This window comes from Stegostoma tigrinum, chromosome 37 (assembly GCF_030684315.1).
Source record: "Stegostoma tigrinum isolate sSteTig4 chromosome 37, sSteTig4.hap1, whole genome shotgun sequence".
NCBI classification, from domain to species: Eukaryota; Metazoa; Chordata; class Chondrichthyes; order Orectolobiformes; family Stegostomatidae; genus Stegostoma; species Stegostoma tigrinum.
In genome coordinates this window covers 11,696,358-11,724,077 of record NC_081390.1, presented here as the reverse complement: position 1 = coordinate 11,724,077, position 27,720 = coordinate 11,696,358, and the positions used below count along the sequence as shown (strand labels likewise).

Genomic DNA, 27,720 nt, shown 5'->3' with positions numbered 1-27,720 from the left:
ACTAATTTTTATTTTACTCTTTAATTACATTTTATACACAGCATCAATGTAATAGAAACACACAAATAGTGATCTAGCCAGGATGTCCAACCTTCTCAATAAAGCACATCATTACTTGTTGAAAATTTGTTCAGTATTTGAGCTGAATGTCTTGAAAAAACAATCACTGTAGTACTCACTACCTACAGCATGAGGGGACAGTGGGCATACTGTCCTGGATCCCTTTGGTCACTAGAGTATACCCACTGTTACCTACACAAAGGATGTCTTCTAGCTGCCATAGAGGTATTACATGTCATTTGGACCTGCATTAAAACTAAAGATAATTTAGAAATTAGATGCATTAAGTTTCTTAATGTGATGTTAGTGCTGTCTTATATTGATTTAAATAACTATACAGTTGACACCCAGAATGGATGAAAGAATTTGAATGCGTTGTGACACATTCCATATTCAACTGTATAATGTGACTTACAAGAATGGATTGAGCAGTTGCTGGGCACAACAGTGAACCAGGAAAGTCTAATGTCACTGAAATTTCAGCAATGAAGGGACAAAAAGGTATCAAATTTCCAGTGGATGCAGAATGAATCTGGGTCAATGCAGAGCAAATTTAGGTCTGTCATATAGAGGACATACCAAAATAACTGACCATGTTTTATGCAAATGCAAACCTTTAATCATTTCACTTTTAACACAGAAGACTACAATTCATCTTGGACAATAAAGATAATTAACTGAAAGTGAGGAGCTAGTGAAGGGGCACGTATGCTCATGAGGAGCTATTCAATAAAAAAAAGTTGCAAAACAACGAATTAAATAACTTTTAAAAAAATATATACTTGCTTAACAATGATAAACAAGAAAGACAAGAGAAAATGAAATGGAAAGGAGTTACTGAGTCTAAAGTACTGCATTAATATGGACAATGTAAATATTACCATTATAATGAACTTCAGCATACCAGTAAAGTTCATTAATTTATTCAAATCAAATCTAAATGTGATACTGTCAGTCCCTGCTGTGTTAACTAATATTCAAAAACGCAATTAAGTTTCTTAATTTTGACACAAAGGGGTGACTGTGAAACTTCTTCATGTAACCCAGTTAAGAGAAGACTACGTCGATATCCTGGCCAACTTGTAGAAAACTACACAGCATATTTTTAGCCGCAACTACTCTCACTTTTTTAACCTGATCTGAAAAGGCAGCAGTGTCAGGCTGTGATGGATTCATTGTTTAGTTCTTTACTTTGTAATCAGTATTTTATTCAGACTGTTTCCAAACATTTGACATTTGTACAAGAGTCCCCTGGTTTACTTGGGTGTTAGCTGTATTCTCAACTCTTACTGAGAATGGAACACCTGAAGTTTCAATGTAAAGCAACCATGCTCCGTGTGTTCATCGAGGCAGCTTTCATTTGTTAAATTAGTATTTCACAAGACATGAAAGGTGTTTTAAATAGTGTTCTTATACATCGTGATGTAGACCTTCCTTTCCCACAATGGAACATTGGACATCCCAAATGTTTGTAAGATTCTTCTGCTCTTCATCTTTTAAAACTGGATGCGTTCACATCAGTCCAGCATGACCTTTCCCAGTTCACCTTTCCGGAATGTTCTGATGAAATCATATGCAGCTGCACTGTAGTTTGGCATGAGAATGTTAATGTCACCTAGAAATTGCAGCATGGACAGTTATTTTTATCCAGACATGTACAACTTCAATCAAATGCCATCAGAAATTAATCACGTCAAGTATTAAAAAGGAGACAGTAAAACATTCTGATACTTCATTTCAAAGTGTGAATTGTTACTCAACTTGAAAAAGCATGTATGTTTTTTAATTATTTGATACAAATATGCAATTATATCACAATAGATAAGCATCGCTGTAATGTCTGAAATGATTTATGGGCGGTTAATCATGATCTTTAGATAACATGTTTTATCTCCACTAGCCTTTTACTTTTGTAAACAAGTTAGATTTAATTTCAGCAAGGAGTACAGGTTTGATAATGCACTACCTACCAACACCAGTGATGGCTTTTACTTTCTGTGTCTTGCCTAAATTTACGGCTATTTTTTTGAGCACAGTCTGCACATCATCACAGGGCTCTCCCAGCTGGTATCGGTCAACATAACTGAAAGACAGACACAGCAGCGTCTTGAACAATCTGAAACAAAATCTAATGCAATTATTTCAGGAACAACAAGCGAATGCTTTGTTTTTCGTGGCAGCCTTGGCTCAGTGTTGCACTTTAAAACAGTAGGGGCACTGGTCCCGGTATTTGTGCACATAATCTAGGCTTGACACCTCAGAACTGAGGAAATGCTGAAGAATCCCTGTCATGTGGGTGATTGGGGTGAGGGCGACAAACTGGGCAACGCAGTCGTTTGACTCTTAGGTGACTGTCTGTGGGGAATTTGCACATTCCTCCTGTGAGTTTCCTCCGGGTGCTCCGGTTCCCTCCCACAGTCCAAAGATGTGCAGGTTAGGTGGATTGGCCATGGGAAATTGCCAGTAGTGTCCAGGAATACGCAGGCTGGGTGAATTACCCATGGGAAATGCAAGGTTACAGCGTCTGGCTGGGCTGCTCTTCGAAGGGTCAGTGTGGACCCGATGGGCCAAACGGCTTACTTCCACACTGTAGGGATTGTATGATTTAATTGGTGCAAAAAGATCCGATGACACTTTTCAAATAGCGGTGAAGCTCTGAACACTATCATTGCACAATCAGCTTTAATAAAAATAAATCACTTTGTTATTGGTCTAACAGTTATTTGTGGGAGCTTGCTGTGGACATATTTTTTAATTTATTTTTTCAGATACCTGTCTCTAATTGCCCTGAGATCACAGGTGTTTCAAACTAACGAATAAAATCGCTAACTGCCCCCCCTCCCCCACCCCTTTGAGATTGCCAACCAAAATCTTGGGTTTTTGAGCTCAAAGGCAGCAACAGCTGCTCCATAGCTCGGACTAAGCGCTAAATGCTGTATGGCCTCTTTAAATCTCTGTGTTTTCTTTGGAAATGGGTGTAGTAAACTGGCCAAATCTCGGGGCCTGAATCCTGCCCTGAAACACCCAAACACCCAGCTGAAAGGCAAGTGCTTTGTACTGGAAACTACGTGGATTAAACAGATAAATCCTCTATCCCCCTGTTCTGCTCCCTCAGGTCTTTCGCCCCCTGCCATTGAATTCCATTTCACCTCACCCACTATCATAGCTCTTCAACCTCCACAGGTTATTAAAGGAACCATCAGGTCACTGGTGGATTTTTATGACAACTAATGATTAAGATTGATTGTCATGATTATTCAGATTACCTTACATTTCAGATTTGTTTTGAATAATTAACTGAATTTAAATTGCACCAGCAGCCATGATGGGAATTCTTTTTAGGGGAAGGATTAAAGGGAGAACCTGTGGGAGCCAGAGAGAGGAATACCTTTGGATTGGGATGTGGAACTGCCTGATCTCATCTTTACCAAATGCTGTCATACTCTCAAGCTGCGGGCAGGTAAATAGTGACTAGAAGGAGGAACCAAGATGGTTTTCCTCCACTGAGTAAAACGTTACACCCCACTCACAAACATTAAACCTGTTCTATACAAAGCAGCAAAAGTGGATCACAGGAATGACAGTCTGCTTATCATCATCCAGACTAACAAAAATGGACATCCATTTATCACGTTTGCATTTCCCCACACACTGAGCTTTGTTGATGCAGGGCCACCTGATTATCTACTGAGTAACAGTGTTTTACAGCAGAGCGTAACAGAGATGGGGCTCTTGTACACATTTTCAGATGACATAAATTGGAATGCAACAATGAACTGAGTTTTCTATCCCCTTTCTATCTGCCCATCTATCAAGCATATACAGATTGCAGCCAGAGAGGGACATACAGACTTATCATTATAAAAAAACAACTTTCCATTCAGACTGCAGTGTGGAAATGCAACATTCAGACCTGTGCATGAACCTTTAGAAATTAATTTACTTCAAAACGTGGCTGTAAAATAACTCTTACTCAAACTTCTGTTGTTTATTCAGTGTGAAAAGTAGGTAGTCTGCAATTACTTCTTCTCCTACTAAGTGGTCCAATATTGTTCCTGTGGGAAAAGCAAATGACAAAGTCACTAAATAAGAAAGAAAGAAAAAAAAATCTTGCATCGAGACAGCACTTTTCGGATTTGCATTATCCCAAAGTAGATTACTGCCAATTAAGTACTAATAGTCACTCTTCCCAACAGCCAGTTGGCAAGCAGCAGGATTCCACAAACAGCAATGAGATGAATAACCAGGTATTTTTACTTAGTGCTACTGATGAGCCACTAGAGGAACCTTTATGTGGGTCTTTAAATATTTCTATGGGACCTTTCACATCCACAGACAGCACCTGTGGTTTAACAGCTCACCTGAAGGTGGGTGGTGAGCTGCCTTGATCTGTTGCTGTTTATTTGGTGTTGTTACACCCCCAATGTCACCAGGGAGGGAGTTCCATGGGATTTTGACCCATGGATACCAAAGGAACAGCAATACATTATCCAAGTCAGGATGGCGAGTGTCACGAAGGGGAACTTGCAGGGAATGGTGTTCCCATGTATCTGCTGCCCTTGTCCTTCTGGATGGCATTGGTCATGGGTTTGGAAGATGTCTATGCAGCCTTGGTGAGTTACCGCAGCACATGTTGTAGATGCTACTGTGCGTCAGCAGTGGAGGGAGTGAATGTTTATGAATGCCAACAGTAGTGTCACTGAATGTCAAGAGAATATGGTTAGATTCTTGTAAAAGCAAAATACTAGATGCTAGAAATTTGAAATTAAAAATAAAGAATGCAGAAAAAAATCAGCAGGTCTGGCAGCATCAGTGATGAGAAAAGCAAAGCTAATGTTTCAGGTCCAAAAACTTGAACAGTCCAAAAGTTTCAAAGAAGGGTCACTGGACAGAAATGTTAACTCTGTTTCTCTCTCCTCAGATGCTGCCAGACCTGCTGAGTTTTTCCAGCATTCTCTGTTTTATAATGGGTAATGTTTCTATTATTTGAGATGGTCATTGCATGCTGCCTGGATGGTGAAAATGTTAGTTGCCATTTGTCATGCAAACCTGAACATCATCCAGGTGTCGTTGCATTTAGGCATGGACTGCTTAGATACGTGAGAGTCACGATGGTGCTGAACATTGTGCAATTGTCAGCGAACATTCCCACTGCTGACCTTATGATGGAGGGAAGTTAAATGAACTGCTGATGATACTTGAGCCTCAGGCACCAGCTAGGGAGACCAGTGGTGCAATTGTAGTCTCCCTACTTCTGAGCCAAGATACTCACTCAAGTTCCACCTGCTCCAGAGCTGTGTAATAACATCTCTAAACAGGTTGATTAGAAAGTATCTAACTCGAAAAAGTTGCAGTGATGTCCTGGAGTGAAATGACTGACCTCCAAAAACACAGCCATCTTCCTTTATGCCAGATATGACTCCAGCTGTGAAAATGCCACAGAAGGAATTTATAGTACAAGAGTTATGTGATATCACACTATGGCTAAAGCACTGGGGATCTAATAAAGTTATGTTTTAGAGACAGAACAATAGGTATTGGTTCTTTAAATAGAAATGAATGGAGGCCATTCGGCCCATCAAACTGCTCCGCCATTCTTCACATTCATGGCTGATCATCCAACTCAATAGCCGAATCCTGCTTTCTCCCCAACACCTTTGATCACATTCTCCCCAAGTGCTATATCTAGCTGCCTCTTGAACACTTTCAATGTTTTGGCATCAACTACTTCCTATGGTAATAAATTCCACAGGCTCACCACTCTTTGGGTGACGAAGTATCTCCTCATCTCTGTCCTGAATGGTCAATCCAGAATCCTCATACTGTGACCCTTGGTTCTGGACACACCCACCATTGGGAACATCCTCCCTGCATCTGCCATGTGTATAGTCCTGTTAGAATTTTATAAGTCTCTCTGAGACCCTCCCTCATTTGTCTGAACTCCAGCAAAAACAATCCCAAATGACTCGACCTCTCCTCACATGTCAGTCCCACCATCCCTGGAATCAGCCTGGTAAACCTTCGCTGCACTCCCTGGAGAGCAAGAGCATCCTTCCTCAGAAAAGGAGACCAAAACTTCATACAATATTCCAGGTGTGGTCTCACTAAAGCCCCGCGTAACTGCAACAACACATCTCTGCTCCTGTACTCAAAACCTCTCGCTGTAAGGGCCAACATACCATTTGCAAACAGAATTTCACTCGGCTCAATATAAGCCCAATGCTGAGTGGAAATTCTGCCCTGCATGCATTTTTAAAATGTTAACATCATATTTGTTCATAATTCCCAGTGTTTACCACCATAATATGTTCAGAGTGAATAGGCTCCTGCTAATAAAAACAGTAAGTCAAAACATACCACAGAGTGCCAGCTTCATGCCAACTTCCAAGCTTTCTACACGTGGAGAAAAGACACCAGGAGTATCTAATAGATATATGAGGGGCCTTTCACAGACCTGTGGAAACATACACCATTAATTAAAAAAAAACTATCTTCCATTCTGAAGGACAAGAAAGGATGAGAAGAAAAGTATATTCTATCCAGTTGGATTTGCAACTGGATGGCAATGCACATTTTACTTCTGGGTTGAAAAGGTGGGAAAGCAATTCAAGAGGAATCATTAACAGCACACACCAACTAAAAATCAGGCGCAGTAAAGTGAAATCTTCAGCTGTTCTGCATGTGTGCCCATTACAATGACTAATCTATTTACCAGCACAAGCCTGTATCATACGGCACAGCTCCATAGTGATATGGCAAATTAAAGAGACTTCAGTTCTTCATGGTAGGACACCATGAGAAATTGTGTCTATTATTATCTACACAAAAGTATCAATGATAATTTTTTTTAAAGCATTTGTTAATGAACTGCAATGAGTACTACAGGCTGGGTGGGTTGGATATGAGTCAGGCAGTTTCAAGTTAGCTTGTTGGAGTGAGTGGGCCCTGTAGCACAGGAGTCCAGAGCTCGTCTTCACCGTGGGCCTTTTTACTTCTTTTTAAAAAAAAGTTTCCATTTATCATCTTATCTCTTTTATTGGTGTCAGCAGAAGACGTCTGGTCCCGGCCCTGGCCCAGCAACAAGAAGGTTTCCAGCCCAGGCCCAGTGGTCTCGGACCAGCGAGGACCCGGTGTGTCATCCTCGTTCTGGAGTGGCAATCTCCAGGTTTGGCAGTCACGTCCCAGTGGTGATGGCATTTCAGTAGCCTGGCATCGTGGTCCTGTCCTGATATGGCACTCTTGGCCTGGTGTGGCAGTCACCTTGTCCCGGAGGAGTGATCGCAGTTTGGCAGTCTTGTCCAGGCAAGGAGGTCTTTAGCAACTGTTTCTGGGGCATTCCAGCATTCGTTGTTTTAGTCAGCTTTTCTTGAACTGAAGTTGTTCTGACATGAACTTTGCCTTCATTTTTACTTTTTCCATCTTATCTATGACTTATGTCATTAATGCAGGCACCAAAATATGGGGGCATAAATCTTTTCACTGCATTTTTGCAAAAGATTGTCTACAATTTGTGTGGCAATAAATTGTTATTCCATTCAATTTTTCTCACAATCCAGCCTAAATGTTAAGTAAACATTACAGCTGTTTAAGAGCTTCCATTTGGCCACAACTGGCTGGAACAAAAAGAGTGATGCTAACCAAATAAAGCTAACAGACACAGCATTCCTTTATCTGTTTCTAAATCATACACCTAAGACTGTTATAATAGTTAAAGCTATACACAGAGAGGTTTTTCAGGAATAAAAACAAAACAGACACTACTGGAAAAGCTCAGCAGGTCTGGCAGCATCTGTGAAGAAAAATCAAAGTTAACATTTTGGGTCCGGTGACCCTCAGAACTGATGGTAGCTAAGAAAATGCCGGTTTATATGCAGAAGATAGGATGAGGAGAGGGGTAAGGAGTAAATGATAGGTAGGGATAGAGCCCAAAGAAAGAGAAGAACAGTTACACACAAAGGAATTGATAATGATCAGGCTGGGAGAGTGAACAGTTGCTAATGGGGACTGTCAGTTGCTAACAATAGGAAGAGCGTAACGGCGGGCAATGTGATAACAAGGCAGGGAGTAGGGGGCTAGGATATGGAGGAGTTCAGGCTGTTAAATTATTGAATGCAATATTGAATCTGGAGAACTGCAGGGTCCCCAAGTGGAAAATGAGGTGTTATTCTTCCAGCTTGTGCTGAGCTTCACTGGAACACTGCAGCAAGCCGGAGACAGACAGGTTGGCCAGGGTACAGGGTGACGCATTAAAATAGCAGGCAACAGGTAGCTCAGACAACAAAATGAGAGGCTGGATGAACACAGCAGGCCAAGCAGCATCTCAGGAGCACAAAAGCTGACGTTTCGGGCCTAGACCCTTCATCAGAGAGGGGGATGGGGAGAGGGAGCTGGAATAAATAGGGAGAGAGGGGGAGGCGGACCGAAGATGGAGAGTAAAGAAGATAGGTGGAGAGAGTACAGGTGCGGAGGTAGGGAGGGGATAGGTCAGTCCAGGGAAGACGGACAGGTCAAGGAGGTGGGATGAGGTTAGTAGGTAGCTGGGGGTGCGGCTTGGTGTGGGAGGAAGGGATGGGTGAGAGGAAGAACCGGTTAGGGAGGCAGAGACAGGTTGGACTGGTTTTGGGATGCAGTGGGTGGGGGGGGGGGGGGAAGAGCTGGGCTGGTTGTGTGGTGCAGTGGGTGGGGGGGGAAGAGCTGGGCTGGTTGTGTGGTGCAGTGGGGGGAGGGGACGAACTAGGCTGGTTTAGGGATGCAGTAGGGGAAGGGGAGATTTTGAAACTGGTGAAGTCCACATTGATACCATATGGCTGCAGGGTTCCCAGGCGGAATATGAGTTGCTGTTCCTGCAACCTTCGGGTGGCATCATTGTGGCAGTGCAGGAGGCCCATGATGGACATGTCATCTAGAGAATGGGAGGGGGAGTGGAAATGGTTTGCGACTGGGAGGTGCAGTTGTTTGTTGCGAACTGAGCGGAGGTGTTCTGCAAAGCGGTCTCCAAGCCTCCGCTTGGTTTCCCCAATGTAGAGGAAGCCACGCCGGGTACAGTGGATGCAGTATACCACATTGGCAGATGTGCAGGTGAACCTCTGCTTAATGTGGAATGTCATCTTGGGGCCTGCGATAGGGGTGAGGGAGGAGGTGTGGGGACAAGTGTAGCATGGCGGAAGTGTGCACCACCCTACCAATCTCCGGATACAACGCATCATCCTCCGACACTTCCGCCATTTACAATCCGACCCCACCACCCAAGACATTTTTCCATCCCCTCCCTTGTCTGCTTTCCGGAGAGACCATTCTCTCCGTGACTCCCTTGTTCGCTCCACACTGCCCTCCAACCCCACCACACCCGGTACCTTCCCCTGCAACCGCAGGAAATGCTACACTTGTCCCCACACCTCCTCCCTCACCCCTATCGCAGGCCCCAAGATGACATTCCACATTAAGCAGAGGTTCACCTGCACATCTGCCAATGTGGTATACTGCATCCACTGTACCCGGTGTGGCTTCCTCTACATTGGGGAAACCAAGCGGAGGCTTGGAGACCGCTTTGCAGAACACCTCCGCTCAGTTCGCAACAAACAACTGCACCTCCCAGTCGCAAACCATTTCCACTCCCCCTCCCATTCTCTAGATGACATGTCCATCATGGGCCTCCTGCACTGCCACAATGATGCCACCCGAAGGTTGCAGGAACAGCAACTCATATTCCGCCTGGGAACCCTGCAGCCATATGGTATCAATGTGGACTTCACCAGTTTCAAAATCTCCCCTTCCCCTACTGCATCCCTAAACCAGCCTAGTTCGTCCCCTCCCCCCACTGCACCACACAACCAGCCCAGCTCTTCCCCCTCACCCACTGCATCCCAAAACCAGTCCAACCTGTCTCTGCCTCCCTAACCGGCTCTTCCTCTCACCCATCCCTTCCTCCCACACCAAGCCGCACCCCCATCTACTTACTAACCTCATCCCACCTCCTTGACCTGTCCGTCTTCCCTGGACTGACCTATCCCCTCCCTACCTCCCCACCTATACTCTCTCCACCCATCTTCTTTACTCTCCATCTTCGGTCCGCCTCCCCCTCTCTCCCTATTTATTCCAGCTCCCTCTCCCCATCCCCCTCTATGATGAAGGGTCTAGGCCCGAAACGTCAGCTTTTGTGCTCCTGGGATGCTGCTTGGCCTGCTGTGTTCATCCAGCCTCACATTTTGTTGTCTTGGAATTCTCCAGCATCTGCAGTTCCCATTATCTCTAACAGGTAGCTCAGGGTCTTTTCTGTGAGCAGAATGTAAATGTTCTGTGAAGCAGGCACCCAGTCCAAGCTTCTGATTCGCCAAACATTGAGGAGACCACATTGTGAGCAGCAAATGCAGTAGACTAGATTGTGTGAGGTGCAGGTAAAGTGCTGGATGGTATGTTTGGGCCCTTGGATACTGAGGAGGGGTGGAAATAAATGGGCATCACATCCTGAGATCCACACTCAGTGATTCACTCTCAACCTTTCTCTCCAACAGCATCTCAACACACTGGATCAGGGCTGCACCACTCTGCAGTTCCACTTCATCCTCCAGCTTATTCGCTGTGCTGATAAGAAGCTTTCCTTTCAGGCATCAAGGCCCACAAGATGCACCAACTCAGAGACACTGGAACCTTCCACCCCACCCCTTCCCTCTGCCTCTATCACCTCCCCCAACCCATCCCCCAACCTCCTGTCGGGTATTCGCCATCCCTCCTAACCTTCCACTCGCCGATGCTGAACGTTCTGTACTCAGCAAAGGCCTCAGCTTCATTCCTTTGCATCCCCATCTTAACAAATTTTGGGCACGACATGACATTGAACTCTTTTTCCGCAGTCTTCGCTTCTATGCCCATTTCTTTGGACATGAGTCCTCTCCCAATCCCACAGACCCCTTTGCCCAGCTCCAACAATCTCCCTCCGGCCTTTTATCTGGACTCGATCTGTTCATTGAGAACTGCTGATATGAAATCGGTTGCCTCAATTTCTCTACCAACCCCCTGTCACCCAATCCAACCTATCTCCCTCCGAACTGACTGCACTCCATGCACTTAGATCGAACCCTGCCGATAAGGGTGGTGCTGCTATAGTCTGGCGTACTGACCTCTACATTGCAGAGGCTGAGTGCCAGCTCTCAGATACCTCCTCCTACCTTCCCCTGGGCCATGACCCCACCATGGCACATCAGGCCATTGTATCCACTATGGTTACGGATCTCATTTCATCCAGCGACCTCTCACCCACTGCTTCCAAGCTAATAGTCCCCCAGCCCCACAAAGCTCACTTCTACCTCCTTTCGAAAATCCAAAAACAGGACTGTACTGGCAGACCCATTGTTTCAGCCTGCTCCTGCCCCACAGAACTCATCTCTTCCTAGCTTGACTCAGTCTTTTATCCCCTGATCCAGTCCTTGCCCATGTACATCTGTGATTCCTCTGATGATTTACATCAGTTTTGGAATTTCCACTTTGTAGGCTCCAGCTGCCTCCTTTTTACCATAGACCTGCAATCCTTTTACACATCCGTTCCCCACCAGGAGGGTCTCAGGACTCTCTGCTTCTTCCTGAAGCAAAGGCCTGAACTGTCCCCACCCACAACTACCCTCCTTCGCTTGGCCGAGCTCGTCCTCATCCTCAACAACTTCGTTTTTAACTCCTCTCATTTTCTTTGGTCAGGGTGGTGGCCATGGGTACTTGTTGGCCCCTGTTTATGCCTTTCTCTTCGTGGAGTATGTGGAGCATTCCTTGTTCCAGTTCTATTCCGGCCTCCACCAAAACTCTTTCTCCAATACATCGATGATATCATCGGTGCTGCTTCCCTCTCTCGTCTGGAACTGGAAAAGTTCATCGATTTTTGCCTCCACTTTCCTCCCCACCCTCACTTTCACCTGGACTATCTCTGATTTCCTCCTTCCCTTCCTTGACATTTCTGTTTCCATTTCTGGGGATAAACTGGCCACCAATATCCACTATAAACCCACTGACTCCCACAACTACCTGGATTATACACCTTCGCACCCTGTTTCCTGTCCAGACTCCATTCCAATCTCCCACTTGCTCCTTCTCTGTCACATATGTATCAATAAGGCAATTCTTTCGGTTTTTATTTCAGGAATAAGTTTATTTTGTGACCAAAAATGTTTTTTTGTTGAAAACTACACAAAGTGAATACCTCGGTTATTTCACAGAATTTTAGCAGGCCATTCAGTCCCAATGTGTTTGCTCTGGCTCTCTGAACAAACAGTTCCCTTACTGCCACCAGGCTCTCACCTTCTCATGGTAGCCCTGCACATTCAGAAAACAACCAATTCACTCCTGAATGCCCTGATTAAACCTGTCTTCATCACAATCTCAGGTGATGCATTGCAGATCCTAAACATACACTGTGTGATAAGCCTTTCCCTCATGTCACTGTTGCTTCTTTTGCCAATGAAGTTGTATCTGTGCCTACTTGATCTTGATTTTTCACCACTGGGAACAGGGATTCTCCATCTGCTCTGTCCAGACCCCTCATGATTTTGATTAACCCTACCTGGTGGCAGACAGTACACCAGCATGCAGACAATTCAGGTTGAATTCTCAAAGAAGTTTTTGTCTCAGTTAGGATTCCTTCATAAAAGAAGTCTCCGAGGGCTCAGAGTTGTCGCTGAAACAATGCCTTGATCTCTTGTTGGTGTTAGCCGAGCCAGATGGCTAAAGGGAACCAGCCTGAGACACAAGCGTCAACTCAACTTCAACTGAGAATGATAGCTTCCTCTGATATAACAAAGTGTGGAGCTGGATAAACATAGCAGGCCAAGCAGCATCTCAGGAGCACAAAAGCTGACGTTTCGGGCCCAGACCCTTCATCAGAGAGGGGGATGGGGAAAGGGTTCTGAAATAAATAGGGAGAGAGGGGGAGGCGGACCGAAGATGGAGAGAAAAGAAGATAGGTAGAGAGGAGAATATAGGTGAGGAGGTAGGGAAGGGATAGGTCAGTCCAGGGAAGATGGGCAGGTCAAGGAGGTGAGATGAGGTTGGTAGGTGGGAAATGGAGGTGCGGCTTGAGGTGGGAGGAGGGGATCGGTGAGAGTAAGAACAGGTTAGGGAGGTAGAGACAGGCTGGGCTGGTTTTGTGATGCAGTGGGGGGAGGGGATGAGCTGGGCTGGTTTTGGGATGCAGTGGGGGCGGGGGAGATTTTGAAGCTTGTGAATTCCACATTGATACCATTGGGCTGCAGGGTTCCCAAGCGGAATATGAGATAGCTCCCCCTGTTCTGAGAAAGCAGCACTGAACGTGAAACTTTAATGCAGCATCTGCAGTTTGTTCATTTTTTTTGAATGATAGTTTCTCTCCCCTTCCAGACTCTATCATCTCTACACAATTCACTCCACTTGGATACATCACACCTACTCTGCACATCGCTAAAGCTGATAAAAACCAAAAGAACTGCGGATGCTGTAAATCAGGAACAAAAACAGAAATTGTTGGAAAAGCTCAGCAGGTCTGGCAGCATTTGTGGAGAGAAATCAGAGTTAACATTTCGGGTCCAGTGACACTTCTTCAGAACTAAAGCTCATAATTCTGTTCTTAATTTTTTTAAAACAGAATTGTAAAGATGGCGGTTGTTTCCTGTTTGAGGGGAATCTTGTACAGCTATGGGAGCTCTGCTAATGCCACTTTAAGAGATGAGAAAGTGGAATTTCCGGAGGACTGGAGGGAAGGGAAAGGTATAAACCTCTAAAACTGTCAGATTCTGTGGGTGAAGAAATCTTTGCAGATCATGCAAAGCATATTTATAACCTCTAGAGGTCGCAAACAGATTTTAAATCAATGTAGAAAGGTGTCCATTTATAAACAGACTCTATATATGTATTTACTCATTTTCCAAAGAATAAGTATGGTGGAACTTCAATTCTCCAAGGCAATCTGATAATAAGTAATGGAAACATTTTTCTTATTTGTAAATTTGTGGTGGCAATATTGCCTATTCTCTACCAAGAAAGTGAAAGAGAGCACTTAATCACAAGTGAAGGAATCATAGCCCATGAGGTAAGTTTTGTAGTTCAGGAAGATGGTACTGTTGAGAACTATTACAGATAGTATTAATCTGTAATAATTAATCTGTAACATGGAGGGATAGACAAAGTAGATCCATCACAACTATCAAAATCATTCACTGCTCCATTCCATGCCGGTATTTTGGTAAATCAGACCATAAGGCTAAGCACCTTCTCCTAGCTCACAAGCACACACTGATGCATGAGGATCTGGTACAGAAAGGTGTATAGTGCTGGACTGAGCTAACAGATGAGCTCCTACTTGATTGCTTGGCGTTGGTGGACTAGTCCATATTCAAAAATTCAGCGGCCAGCCTAAGTGATTATGCCACCACCGTAACAGATTTAATCAATAAGGGCATAAAGGACTGTGTGCTGTAAAAATTAATCTGAGCGTTTCCAGACTGGGATGACCCGGGAGATGAACTCCCTCCTGAAGTCTAGGTCGGAGGTGTTCAAGTCAGATAACCCTGACCTACACAGGAAATCCAGGTATGATCTTCGCAAAACCATCAGAGACACCAAGAAACACTACCAGACTAAAGTGGAGTCACAAACTAACCACACAAATGCAAATCGACTGCGGCAAGGCTTACATGATGTAATGGTGGAGTAGAATCACTGACAACAACGTATCACTCTCCGATGAGCTCAATGCATCCTGTGCTTGTTTTGAATAAAAGGTCAGTGAAATGGTGTCACCTGGCCCAAGAGTCTCAGATGCACCTGTACCCACAGTCACCACTGCAGACACCAGATCGGCCTTCGAGAGTGAACCCACAGAAAGCAACTGGCCCTGATGGACTCCCCAGCTGTGCACTCACATCCTGCACAGACCCAACTGGCAGGAGTGTTTGAAGACAGTTTTAACCTCTTCTTACTCCAATGCTTCAAGAAGACCAATATCATCCCAGTGCCAAAGAAAAATCAGACCGTGTGCCTTTGTGACTGTTGCCTGGAGCTCTGTCATCAGTCATTATGAAGTGCTTTGAGAGGTTAGCAATGGCACACATCAACTCCAGCCTCCCAGACTGCCCTGATCTACAAGAATTCACCTACCATTTCAATTGGTCCACTGCAGATACCACGCCCTCTGGCTCACACTCATCCCTGGAAAATCTGGCTAACAAGGACACCCATGTCAGACTCCTATTTATTGATTTGAGCTCTGCCTTCAATGTTACACTTCCAATAAAGCTCATCTCCAAACTCCGAGACCTAGGACCCTACTCCTACCTCTGCAACTGGATCCTCAACTTCCTGACCTGCAGGCTGCAATCAGTAAGGATAGGCACAGACACCTCCTCTGCCATAATCCTCAACACTGGTACCCTGCAAGGCTGCGTACTCAGCCCCTTACTATACTCCTTATATACTCTCAATTGTGTGACCCATTTCAGCTCCAACTCCATTTACACGCATGGTGATGACACCACCATAGTGGGTCAGATTTCAAACAGCAATGAGACAGAGTACAGAAAGGAGATAGATAGCCTTGTGGCGTGGTGTGATGACAACACTCTCTCTCAACGTCAGCAAAACGAAGGAGCTGTTCATCGACTTCAGGAAGCAGAGTGGAGGACGTGCCCCTGTCTGCATCAATGGTGCTAAGGCGCAGATGATCAAGATCTTCAAGTTCCTTGGAGTAAATATTACCAATGATATATCCTGGGCCATCCACGTTGATACTACCATCTAGGAAGCATACCAACGCCTCCACGTTCTCAGAAGGCTGAGGAAATTCAGGATGTTCACAAGCACCGTTGCCAATTTTTATAGAAATAACCAAATGCAACACGGCTCGATATGATAACTGCTCTGCCCAAGACCACAAGAAATTACAGACAGTTGTGAACTCTGCCCAGTCCATCACAAAAAAAGTCTTCCTTCCATCGGCTCCGTCTACACTTCGCACTGCCTCAGGAAAGCAGCCTTCTAGCCAAAGACCCCTTCTACCAGGTTATACTTTCTTCCATCAGGCAGAAGATACAAAAGTTTGAAAACACGTACCAACTCATTCAAGAACAGTTTCTTCCCCACTGTCACCAGACTTATGAATGGACTCTCATATATTACAATTGATCATTCTCTGTGTAGCTGTAACACTATAGTCTGCATTCTGTTCTGTTACTCTAATGTACACGGGTAAGGTATGATTTGCCAGGATAGCACTCAAAACAATGCTTTTCACTGTATCTCGGTACATGTGACAATAATAAATCAAAGATGCAGGTATGACGTTTTCCCTGGTTGGGCAGTCTAGAACAAGGGGGCAGAATTTAAAAATGAGGGGGATGCCACTTAGGTCTGAGATGGGGAAAATCTTTTTACTCGGAAGGTTGTGAATATTTGGAATTCTTGATCACAGAGGACTGTGGAGGTTCAGTCTTTCAGTGTGATTAAGGTAGACTTTGATAGATTTCTCATTACCATGACGTTACAGGGTTTTGGGGATGGGGTGCAGAAAAGGCATTGAAGTATTTGAGCAGCCCTGATTGTGTTGAATCATGGGGGTGGCTTAATGGACTGAATGGTCTACTCCCATTCCTATTTAACTACAGCAAACATTTCACTAACCAGCACCTACGGGACTAAGGTTGTGCTGGGTGATCAAGAGGTCCCAATAATCAATGTAAAAACGCACGCTATATCATAGGAATGTACTGTAGGGTGTATACACATCACTGTCATTCTTTGTTTACAGCATAAATCACTTATTATGCAACTTTGCCTTAAATAAAACTTACTAGCAGAGAGCCTTCTCATTCATACCGTCAACTGATTACTTGGGAGATTGTGATAATACAGTAAATGTCAGCTATTTCAGGTGTATAATTTTTACTGGTTTATTGAAAGTGGCGGTTTGTTAGGTGCTGGTTAAAACAAAGTTTGCTATATTTAGTTTTAATTACCTACTCAATGTGTCGTATAAACATATCAGCTAATGGATGTTGCACAGTATGTTTATATCTTCATTTGTCGCCTTGACTATAATGCACTCTTGACTTTGTTTATGAGTCAGGCATACCGACATGGTCTTATATGTTCACGGAAAGGAGGGTTCAACAAAGGGAACTCTCCAAAGCATTGTCCTCAAGTGAAAAGATTGTCAACGTTGCAAAGACATTTACCTGTATCTTTGTGAGCACGGCTCTGGTAATCCCTGGCTCTCCACCAACCCTGGAGGCTTTGCCTTAAAAAAATATGATAAATAGTTAGCCACTGATGAGTAATGTGAAAGTTGAAGCAATGCTAAAATATTATTAAAAATAGCCACAGACAGCTTTGAGGCTTCAGCCATCTCTTCAACAATGAATCATATAAATATGGTATCTTTTACATGCTAAGATGTCTTAAGGTGCTTCACAAGGCACAGACACCAAGGGCTTCAATACATAAAGGAAAACTGAAGTAGTATCTTGAAAAAGAGAGTTGACAAGGTTTAGGGAGGAATTATCAGAGTTCAGGGCCTTGGCAGCTAAAAGCATGGCTATCGATGGTGGAGAGATCAAAACTGGGAATGTGGAAGGGGTTGGAATCAGAGCAACGTGCAGATCTTCAAGCAAACTAGGTTCGAGGAGGTCACAGAGATACAGACGGTGACACCATGGAAGGATCAGAGATCAAGGTGGGAATTTTATCATTGAGATGTTGCTGGAGCTAATGTTCTTCTTAACTTGTTCATGGGAATTCACTATTACTGGATGGGCCAGCATTTATTGTCCATTCCTAATTACCCAAACAGCAGTTAAGAGTCTACTGCATTGCTGTGGGTCTGGAGTCACATGAAGACCAGATAAGGACAGCAGATTTCCTTCCCTAAAGGACTTTACTGAACCAGATTGTTTTTGGCAACAAGTTATTGGGTTATTCCTGATATTTACTGAATTGAAATATCACCCTCTTTTTCAATCACTTTGGGATGTATATGGGGCCAACTTTTATTGCTCATCCCTCATTGGCCTTGAGAAAATGGTGGTCAGGTGTCTCTTGAACTGCTGCAGTCCATATGCTGTAGATATACCCACAATGCCATCAGGAATAATATTCCAGGATTTCACCCCAGTGATACTGACAGAACGGTGATATATTTCCAAGTCAGGATGGTGAGTAGCTTGGAGGGGAGCTTGCACGTGGTGGTGTTCCTTTGTATCTGCAACAGTGAGGAACGAATCCATGTCTTCAGAACATCAACTTGGGGGGCTCTGGATTACTAGCCCAGTGATATCACCACAGTACCACTGCCATCAGCGAACAGAGTGGCGGAGAGTGAACAGGACGTGGTACAAGTCAAAATATCAGAGAGAAGGCAAAATCGGATGTAAATCGGACACTTACATAAAAGGTATTAAAGGGGCATGAGAGAGGAATTGACGAAAATCGACTGGAAGCAGAGCCTAGTGGTGAAGACAGTAGAGCAACAATGGCAGGAGTTTCTGGGTGTAATTGAGGACACAGTACAGAGGTTCATCCCAGAAAAAAGAAAGACCATCTGGGGTGGGATTAGACCGCCTTGGCTGGTAAAGGAAGTCAGGAAATATATCAAAGAAAAAGAGACAGCCTATAAAGTGGCCAAGAGCACTGGGAAATCAGAAGATTGGGAAGGCTACCAAAACAAACAGAGGATAACAAAGAGAGAAATAAGGAAGGAGAAGATCAAATATGGAGGTAGGTTAGCTAGTAATATTAGAAATCACAGTAAAAGCTTCTTTCAATACATAAGAAACAAAACGAGAGGCAAAAGTAGATATTGGGCCGCTCCAAATTGATGCTGGAAGGCTACTGATGGGAGATAAGGAAATAGCTGAAGAACTTAATAAGTACTTGCCAACAATTAGGGAGAGCCGGGGGCAGAGTTGAGTATGGTAGGCATTATAAAAGAGAAAGTGCTAGAAAAGCTAAAGGTCTAAAAATTGATAAATCTCCTGGCCCCAATGGGCTACAGCCTAGAGTTCTGAGGGAGGTGGCTGAGGAAATAGCGGAGGCTTTGGTCGTGATCTTTCAAAAGTCACTGGAATCAGGGAAAGTCCCAGATGATTGGAAAATTGCTGTTGTAACCCTCTTGTTTAAGAAAGGATCAAGGCAAAAGATGGAAAATTATAGGCTGATTAGCCTAACCTCGGTAGTTGGTAAAATTCTAGAATCCATTGTTAAGGATGAGATTTCTAAATTCCTGGAAGTGCAGGGTCAGATTAGAACAAGTCAGCATGGATTTAGTAAGGGGAGGTCGTGCCTGACAAACCTGTTAGAATTCTTTGAAGAGGTAACAAGTATGCTTGACCAGGGAAACCCAGTAGATGTTATCTATCTAGACTTCCAAAAGGCCTTTGATACGGTGCCTCACGGGAGGCTGCTGAGCAAGGTGAGGGCCCATGGTGTTCGAGGTGAGCTACTGGCTTGGATTGAGGATTGGCTGCCTGACAGAAGGCAGAGAGTTGGGATAGAAGGCTCTTTTTCGGAATGGCAACCAGTGACGAGTGGTGTCCCGCAGGGTTCAGTGTTGGGGCTGCAGCTGTTCACCTTATACATTAATGATCTGGATGAAGGGACTGGGGGCATTCTGGCAAAGTTTGCTGATGATACAAAGATAGATGGACAGGCAGGTAGTACTGAAGAGGTGAGGAAGCTGCAGAAAGATTTAGACAGTTTAGGAGAGTGGTGAAGGAAATGGCTGGTGAAATTCAATGTGAATAAATGTGAGGTTTCGCACTTTGGAAAAAAGAATACAGGCATGGACTATTTTCTAAATGGTGAGAAAATTTGCAAAGCAGAAGTACAAAGGGATCTGGGAGTGTTGGTCCAGGATTCTCTAAAGGTTAATTTGCAGGCAGAGTCCGTGATTAAGAAAGCGAATGTAATGTTGTCGTTTATCTCAAGAGGGTTGGAATATAAAAGCAGCGATGTGCTTCTGAGGCTTTATAAAAGCTCTAGTTATGCCCCATTTAGAATACTGTGTCCAATTTTGGGCCCCACACCTCAGGAAGGACATCCTAGCCCTAGAGCGTGTCCAGTGGAGATTCACATGGATGATCCCTGGAACGGTAGGTTTAACATATGATGAACGGCTAAGGATCCTGGGATTGTACTCATTAGAGTTTAGAAGGTTGAGGGGAGATCTAATTGAAACTTACTAGATAATGTATGGTTTAGAAGGGTGGAAGCTAGGAAGTTGTTTCCGTTAGGCGGGGAGGGGGTAAATTTAAAACTGAAATGAGACGTCATTTCTTCAGCCAGAGAGTGGTGGGCTTGTTGAATTCATTGCCACAGAGTGCAGTGGAGGCCGGGACATTGGATGCCTTTAGATCTCAGAAGGATTCAAGGGCTACAGGGAGAGTGCAGGAAAGTGGAGTTGAAATGCCCATCAGCCATGATTTAAATGGCGGAGTGGACTTGATGGGCCTAATGGCCTTACTTCCACTCCTACGTCTTATGGTCTTATCTCCACCAGAGTTCTGAACGAGCTCAACTCTAATTCTCCATAATGAGTGGAGGCCATCAGGAGAGTCCTGAAAATGTTAGATTTAATTGTGAAAAAGGCAGGGACTGAATTAGGCAAAGCTACAGAGGTGGAAATGGGTGGTATGAGTTTGTGGTTAGGATTAGGGAGGCGAGCAAGCTACATGGTGTGTGGCCTGGTGCTTTCCTGGAGAGGATTTAAAAAAAAATCTTTGTTCAGACAGTTCAGACTCTTGAATAATGTCAGACAGCTGGTTAGACAGCAGTATTGAATAGTCTGGGGACAGTCTTACTCAGTGATCAGGGAAAGGTGCACTGGAAAGTCACTTCTAATGGAAGCCTTAAGCTGATGGCTTACCAGGAGGGTAGTATAGTCACCCTGGGACACACACACTTATTTTTAACAGGGATTTTTAGCGTGACATGTGTAAATGATGCTGCCCACTTTAACTGTTGAGGATAATGTTTCACGTAAGGAAGCACCAAGGAACAAGACAGAGATAAAACCTTCAGTATTTCTGGGTCAAAATCCTCGAACTCCCTTCAAATGGCATGGGGGGGTCTCCCTACAACAAATGGATTTTAGTGGTTCAGGACAGCAGTTCACCGCCCTCATCTCAAGGGCAACTAGAGATGGGCAATAACTGCTGGCTGACCCAGCAACACCCACATCCCATTACGGAAAGAACTGTCCAATATTATTCTGAAGTGAAAGATGAAATGTTTAACCTTCAACATGAGACCATCCATGCTGCATTTCTGAGATGAACTGTGGAAACTTAGCATGAGTGAAAGACAGAAGCACGGTAAAGGGAGTTTAGTCAAAGATAGATTCACAATGTTGTCACTCCAATGCTGTAAATCAAGATTTTTACAAATGCAGCTCCCACCAGCAGAGTGTGGGTCTACTTTATGTAGTGCGATCCTCAGTCTTTAACCCATACCATTCCGGAGATAGCATCTTAATGCCCTCACTTTGCCCAGGATCACTTATCCTTTTGTTTTCTTCATTTTCAGTTCTTAAAATTAACCGACAGTTCAAAAAAAGTTAAGAACAGGCCTTCAGCTGAGCAGCTAGCACTGCAGTCAACGTTAATTTACGCAGATACTCAGGCTAAATTTCCACAGTTCATCTCAGAAATGCAGCATGGATGGTCTCATGTTGAAGGCTAACCACTTTATCTTTCATTTCAGAGCCTATGTACGAAGTCTGGAGAAATATCACACCTTTTTTTAAATACATCCTTCGCATGGCATTAATGAGAGACGACTTGCCAACATTTGGTACACCAATTACCATCAAGCAATATTCCAAGTTCTGCAGGGAAACAAGACAAATAATTTTGCATCACATAGTGTCCTAAATGACCTAGAGTGCCATTATTCTAAACAATCGTTCTTGTAAATATCGTACCAGTGTAACTTAAATTCACTACAGCCAGTACAGAAATCCAACACAGTGGTGAATGCTGGAATTTCAAAGCATTTGAACAAACATGAGAGAAAGTGACGGCAGAAAAGAAGCATACTGCCAGGACCCCGGGAATGATATCAGACTGTGGCGACTGTAGGAGTAGAGGGGTGAAGTCTACAGACAGAAAAAGATGAACTTTTGAAGCTGTTTCAGTTTCAGTAATAATAATTTAATGTTAATATATTCAACACTTTACCATTCATACATTTTATTCAGTAATTTATTCTCTAATCCAAGCTGGTACTGGAATGTGGCGACATTATACACTTTTCGTTGTATCCAGGTACAAGCGGCAATACTAAATAAATCTAAATTTGTTCTCTCTCAGTGTACCAACCCTCTTAATGTCACATTTGACTTCATTCTCATCCTCCCTGAAAATTTCATTGTCACTGACCTGACTGGTAGGTCAGGTCATGTGCGGCCGACTGCAAAGCCACCATCTGCAGGGAGGAGGAACGCCTTACAAAGGATTGCCCAAAAGAAAAAAGCTGCAATCTTTGCGGGGAAGTGGGCCACCTCTATAGGGCATGCCCGTGGGAGGGGACCACCTGCGCCCAGGTCGCCGGCAGGGGCAATGCGGGGCAAGCCCCGCCCGAGGAGAGAAAGGCACCAGGGCCCTGAAAGGACCCCCCTAGTGTGCAGGAGGGCCATGTCGTGCAGGAGGGCCCAGCCCAGCAGGACGGAGCCGAGGCTAGCAAAGCGCCTCTGCAGACTCCGCTCCCCCCCCGAAAACCGGAATTGATGGAGGAGGCGACAGGTGACCCAGTGGAGTGGACGACGGTCTGGCAGGCGAGGAGGAAGGTGCAGCGGCGGGCCCCAGCACCGCAACCATCAGGCGGGAAGAGGCAGCTACAGGGGGACTATAAGAGCTCCTCTAACGAGGAGGATTTGGAGGAGGCCCACCCAAAGCAGAAGCTGAAGATTTCCAGGGAGAAGGAAAGCAGCACCCCGATCCCAGGTGATGGGAGGTGTCCTGAGGCTCCCTGCGACACCCAGCCATGCGCCGCTGGGGCCCTGGAGGGCCCCCTGGAACCTTCAGACGGGAAGCAGCAAACGGTGTGTCCCCAGCCTGACTCAGAGCTGGACTCTCCTGCCTCCGTACTCCCGACGGGGGGATGCCACCTGGAAGGCAGCACAGTCGGTTTCCTGAGCCCGGAGAGCGTCCAGCAGTTCGCCCGGGCAATGGGCATGAAGGGACAAATGGAGGGGCTGGACCTTGGACTTGGGGAGGGTACTGCGGTCACTGCCCACAATGGGGGTATGAGTTGCAAGCATTAACGTGCGCAGCGTCAAGTCCACCGCAAGATGTGTGTCCACATTGGCCTACCTGACCACCATCAAGGCGGACCTCCTGTTTCTGCAGGAGTGCGTGATACCGCACCTCAGCAGGTACGGGAAATGGTCGGGCGCCCGGACCTGTGGGCCTTCGATTTGGTCGGGGGGTAACGACTGTCGCTCCTCGGGCCTGGCTATTCTGCTGCGGGGGCGCAACTTCCCCATCTCTCAATTTCAGGAAGTGGTGGGGGGCACCTCCTAGTGGTTGATGACACCTACAGGAACGCTCCCCTGAGGCTGATCAACATGTGCGCCCCAGCGGTACGGAGTGAGTGGTTGGCCATCCTGCAGCGGCTTCCACCCCTGCTGGCTACGTCCAGGCCGGTCATCCTAGGTGGAGATTTCAACTGCATCATCGATGCAGATGGAAGATCCGGCGTGGGGACAGCGGGTGGGGGGAGTCAACTGGACGTCACGTCCAGATTCCTAATGGGCACGGTGAAGGATGCCAAGCTGCTCAACATCTTCAGCGTCCCTGCAGACGGAGCGCAGCGGAGATAAACCTGGTCATGGCCAGACGGGTCTATCCGCTCAAGGATAGACTTCCTGTTTGTGTCACAGGCTCTCTCGGTCAGGTCCACCGGCATCGAGCCGGTGTTCTTCTCTAATCACTGCCTCCTGCTGGCCGACTGTCACTTAAAGGACGACCAGCAGGCCGGCAAGGGGATGTGGAAGCTCAACACGACTCTGTTGACCCCAGAGAACATCGAGGAGCTTAAGAGGGAGTACGCCGGTTGGAAAACCGTGAAACCCCTCTTTGAGACTCCAGACGACTGTTGGGAAACAGTGAAGAAGAACATCAAGAGGTTCTTTGTCCTCAAGGGTGTTCAGAAGGTGAGAGAGAGACAGGGAAAGCTGACGCGACTCCAGAAAAGGATGCAGAACCTGCTCCTTCTTCAGTCGATGGGGGTCGATGTCACGGAAGGCCTCCATGAGGTGAGGGGCCAGCAAGCCTCGCTCTTTGGTGCGGAGGCCTCCAGGATAATTTTCCGATCCAGGGTCCGCTCCGTGGAGCAGGACGAGATGTGCTCGTGAGAGCTCTGCGTTTAGCCGGCTGAAGGAGGACGATGGCTCGGTGACGTCATTTCGGCCCGACATTTTGAGGATCAGCAGATCCTCCTATGCCAGATCGTACGACGTGAAGCCCACGGACAGCACAGCCTCAGAGTCGTTCCTGTCACCTATCACGGAGGTCTTAGACGACGGCACGAAGGAGTGGCTGGACCGGCCGATATCCCTGGACGAGCTGACCAGAGCCCTCAAGTCCTTTGAGAGGAATAAGACTCCCGGGAGCGACGGCTTACCGGTTGAGCTGTATTCCGCTCTGTGGGACCTGGTCGGCCAGGACCTGCTGGAGGTGTACGATAGTGCGCTTCGGGCAGGGGAAATGTGCAAATCCAGGAGGAAGGGCATCGTCACCCTCATTTACAAGAGGAAGGGGGACAGGGAAGAAATTAAGAATTGGCATCCCATTTCATTATTGAACATGGACTACAAAATCCTGGCCAACCGGGTCAGGTCTGTCCTGGAGTCGGTGATTCTCCCTAACCAAACCTGTGCTGTGCCAGGCAGGAAGACCACTAAGAGCCTCGCGCTCATCAGGGATACAATCGCCTATGTGCAGGACAGGAGGGTGGACGCCTGCCGCGTCAGCCTGGACCAGGAGAAGGCCTTCGACAGGGTCTCTCATGCTTACATGGGGGATGTCCTCTCCAAATTGGGGTTCGGGGAGGGCATCCGCAATTGGGTCCGGCTGCTCTACACCAACGTCGTTAGCGCAGTCTCGATCAACAGGTGGGAATCGGACAGTTTTCCCATCAGATCTGGAGTCAGGCAGGGCTGCCCGCGCTCTCCTGCCTTGTTCGTGTGCTGTATGGAGCCCTTCACCGCATCCATCAGGAAGGACATGAGCCTGAAGGGCGTGACTATCCCAGGCAGCCGAGGCCTTCAGGTCAAGTCCTCCCTGTACATGGATGACGTTGCCGTCTTCTGCACCGATCGTTAGTTGGTGAGTAGGCTATTGGACATCTGCGGCCAGTTTGAACTGGCCTCGGGTACCAAAGTCAATAGGGGTGAGAGCGTGGCCATGTTCTTCGGGAACTGGGACGACCGCTCCTTCATCCCCTTCACCGTCAGGACAGACTACCTGAAGGTGCTGGGTGTTTGGTTCGGTGGAGCTGGGGCGTGCACTAAGACTTGGGAGGAGCGTATCACCAAACTGAGGCAGAAACTGGGCAGGTGGATGCTCCAATCCCTCTCCATCGCGGTTAAGAACCTGGTTGTCAGGTGCGAGGGGCTTTCGGTACTGTTGTATAGGCCTGGCCTATTCCCTGGACCTGCGCTGCTGCGGTCACCTAGGCCATCTTCCACTTCATTTGGGGGTCAAGGATGGACCGGGTCCGCAGGGACACCATGTACAAAGACCTGGAAAACGGGGAAAGGACGTACCGAACGCCATCCTCGCCTTGATGGCTACATTTGTGTGTGGCTGCATCAAGCTGTGCATAGATCCTCAGCATGCAAACACCAAGTGTCACTACTTACTGAGGTTATACATGTCCCCCGGTGTTGCGAAGGATGGGCCTGGCCTCGTTGCCGCGGAACGCTCCGAGTAGTTGGACCGACCCGTACCACCTGTCCTTCGTGGAGAAATTTTTGAAAGGAAACACCTTTGACCACAGGACCGTCAGGCAGTGGTCGGCACGTAGTATCCTCGAGACCCTTTGGGAAAAGGAGAGGGTGGATCCCGTCGTGTGGTTCCCCACGCAGACTGCCAAAGTCATTTGGCAGAATGCCTCATCGCCAGAACTTTCAAACAAGCACAAGGACATTGCTTGGCTGGCAGTGAGAGGGGCTCTGCCAGTGAGATCCTTTATGCACGCCCGGAATCTCTGCGCCACCGCACGCTGCCCTCGAGGTGGCTGCGGGGGACGAGACTGTCTATCACTTCCTTCTGGAGTGAGCCTATGTGGAGGTGGTCTGGAGGGGGATGCAGTGATATTTGTCGAGGTTCGTCCCAAGCAGCTCCGTGCTCTACAGGCTGTTCCCCGGGACGCACACCGAAACAAACGTCAACTGCGCCTGGAGGACCATCAATGCGGTGAAAGATGCTCTTTGGTCTGCCCGCAACTTGCTGGTCTGCCAGCTGAAAGAACTGACCCCGACCGAGTGTTGCAGACTGGCGCACTCCAAGGTCCAGGACTACGTTATGAGGGACGCGCTAAAGCATGGGGCAGCCACCGCCAAGGCACGGTGGGGAAAGACCACCGTATGAAACCCCTCGTCCAGAATAGAAAAAAGGGCCCCAACTGGTAACTGGGCCCAGCTGGCGCCTTCCCCAACTGGTCAGGGGGCCAACAGGGGCTGTGCGGGGAGACGGCTGCCGGGGTATTTTTTTCTTTGTTTTTGTTTTTTTTTCTTTGTTTTGTTTTTTCCTTTAGTTGGTGTACGTACCCCGGGGTAACCCGGAACTGCTTGCATGTCTGGGTAGGTGTATAAATGTTTTTTTTTGTACATTCTATGAATAAAGTATATTTTTTCAAATTAAAAAAAAGTGACGTAACGTTTGAAAACGAGCCTTCCAGCTAACCGGGCAAACTCACATCCAGAAACTCAACCTGAGCTACAAATCTTCTCAAAACTTGCTAGTAGAGATACTTATCGATTTACAAGTGATAGAGGGGACCAGTGCAGTCAAGAGTGAGTTTGATCATGATCCAACCAAAGTTGATGTATTTGAACATTTCAAGTTTTGGTTGTGTCAAGGCAAGGTTGAATAGGGGGACACATTTCCTTTGTAAATGATTATAAATTGAATTCCATAGATGATTTGTTTACAGATTCTGCCTCAAGTGATGTATTTTAAAAGCCTGGTCAAAATTTTCTTTAATATTGTGTATTTGTGTATGGCAATTTTATCAATGTCTGTTATCCTTAAATGGTTTTGTGTGGTAGTGAATATATGGTTCACTGAACAAGACCTGTGTTATACCTTCTAGCCTCTGTGCAGCTTAGCATGAACGTCATCTCCTCTCAATAATTTAGTGCCTCCCATGTTCCCGAACATACACAAATATTGTTCTCTATAACATCTGTGATGCAGAATCATGTTTACATTCTTTCAGAAAGAATTGGGTAACACAAAAATTTGCATGCAGCAAGAGCTGGTATTTCTGACATTAAGATGATGCATACCTATTCTCAACAGTAGCAACTTGACCTGCTTACCTCCATTCTGTGAAACCGGTCACCTTTCTGAATGAGTTCTGTAACAGCAGGAACAATCTGCCAAAAAGCAGCAAGTAATGAGTAAGGTAAAAACGTAGGGAGTTAATGCATTT

At 46.1% G+C, this 27,720-nt stretch overlaps 1 protein-coding gene across 2 annotated transcripts in view; it reads right to left on the bottom strand.

The window, feature by feature from the left end:
* The window catches only part of mtg1 (mitochondrial ribosome-associated GTPase 1), a 40,850-nt gene continuing 13,130 nt past the window's right edge, over positions 1-27,720 (bottom strand). The window contains exons 5-11 of one of the 2 annotated variants that reach the window (XM_048563334.2): positions 27,608-27,664; positions 21,796-21,886; positions 17,244-17,305; positions 6,418-6,514; positions 4,034-4,115; positions 2,031-2,143; positions 1-1,644 (exon numbers count right to left, since the gene is read on the bottom strand). In XM_048563334.2, coding sequence (XP_048419291.1) covers positions 1,550-1,644; positions 2,031-2,143; positions 4,034-4,115; positions 6,418-6,514; positions 17,244-17,305; positions 21,796-21,886; positions 27,608-27,664 — 597 coding nt within the window. In that variant the 3' untranslated portion in view covers positions 1-1,549. Of the gene's footprint in view, positions 1,676-2,030; positions 2,144-4,033; positions 4,116-6,417; positions 6,515-17,243; positions 17,306-21,795; positions 21,887-27,607; positions 27,665-27,720 lie in introns of both variants that reach the window. The other variant, XM_048563333.2, reaches the window with a different exon arrangement.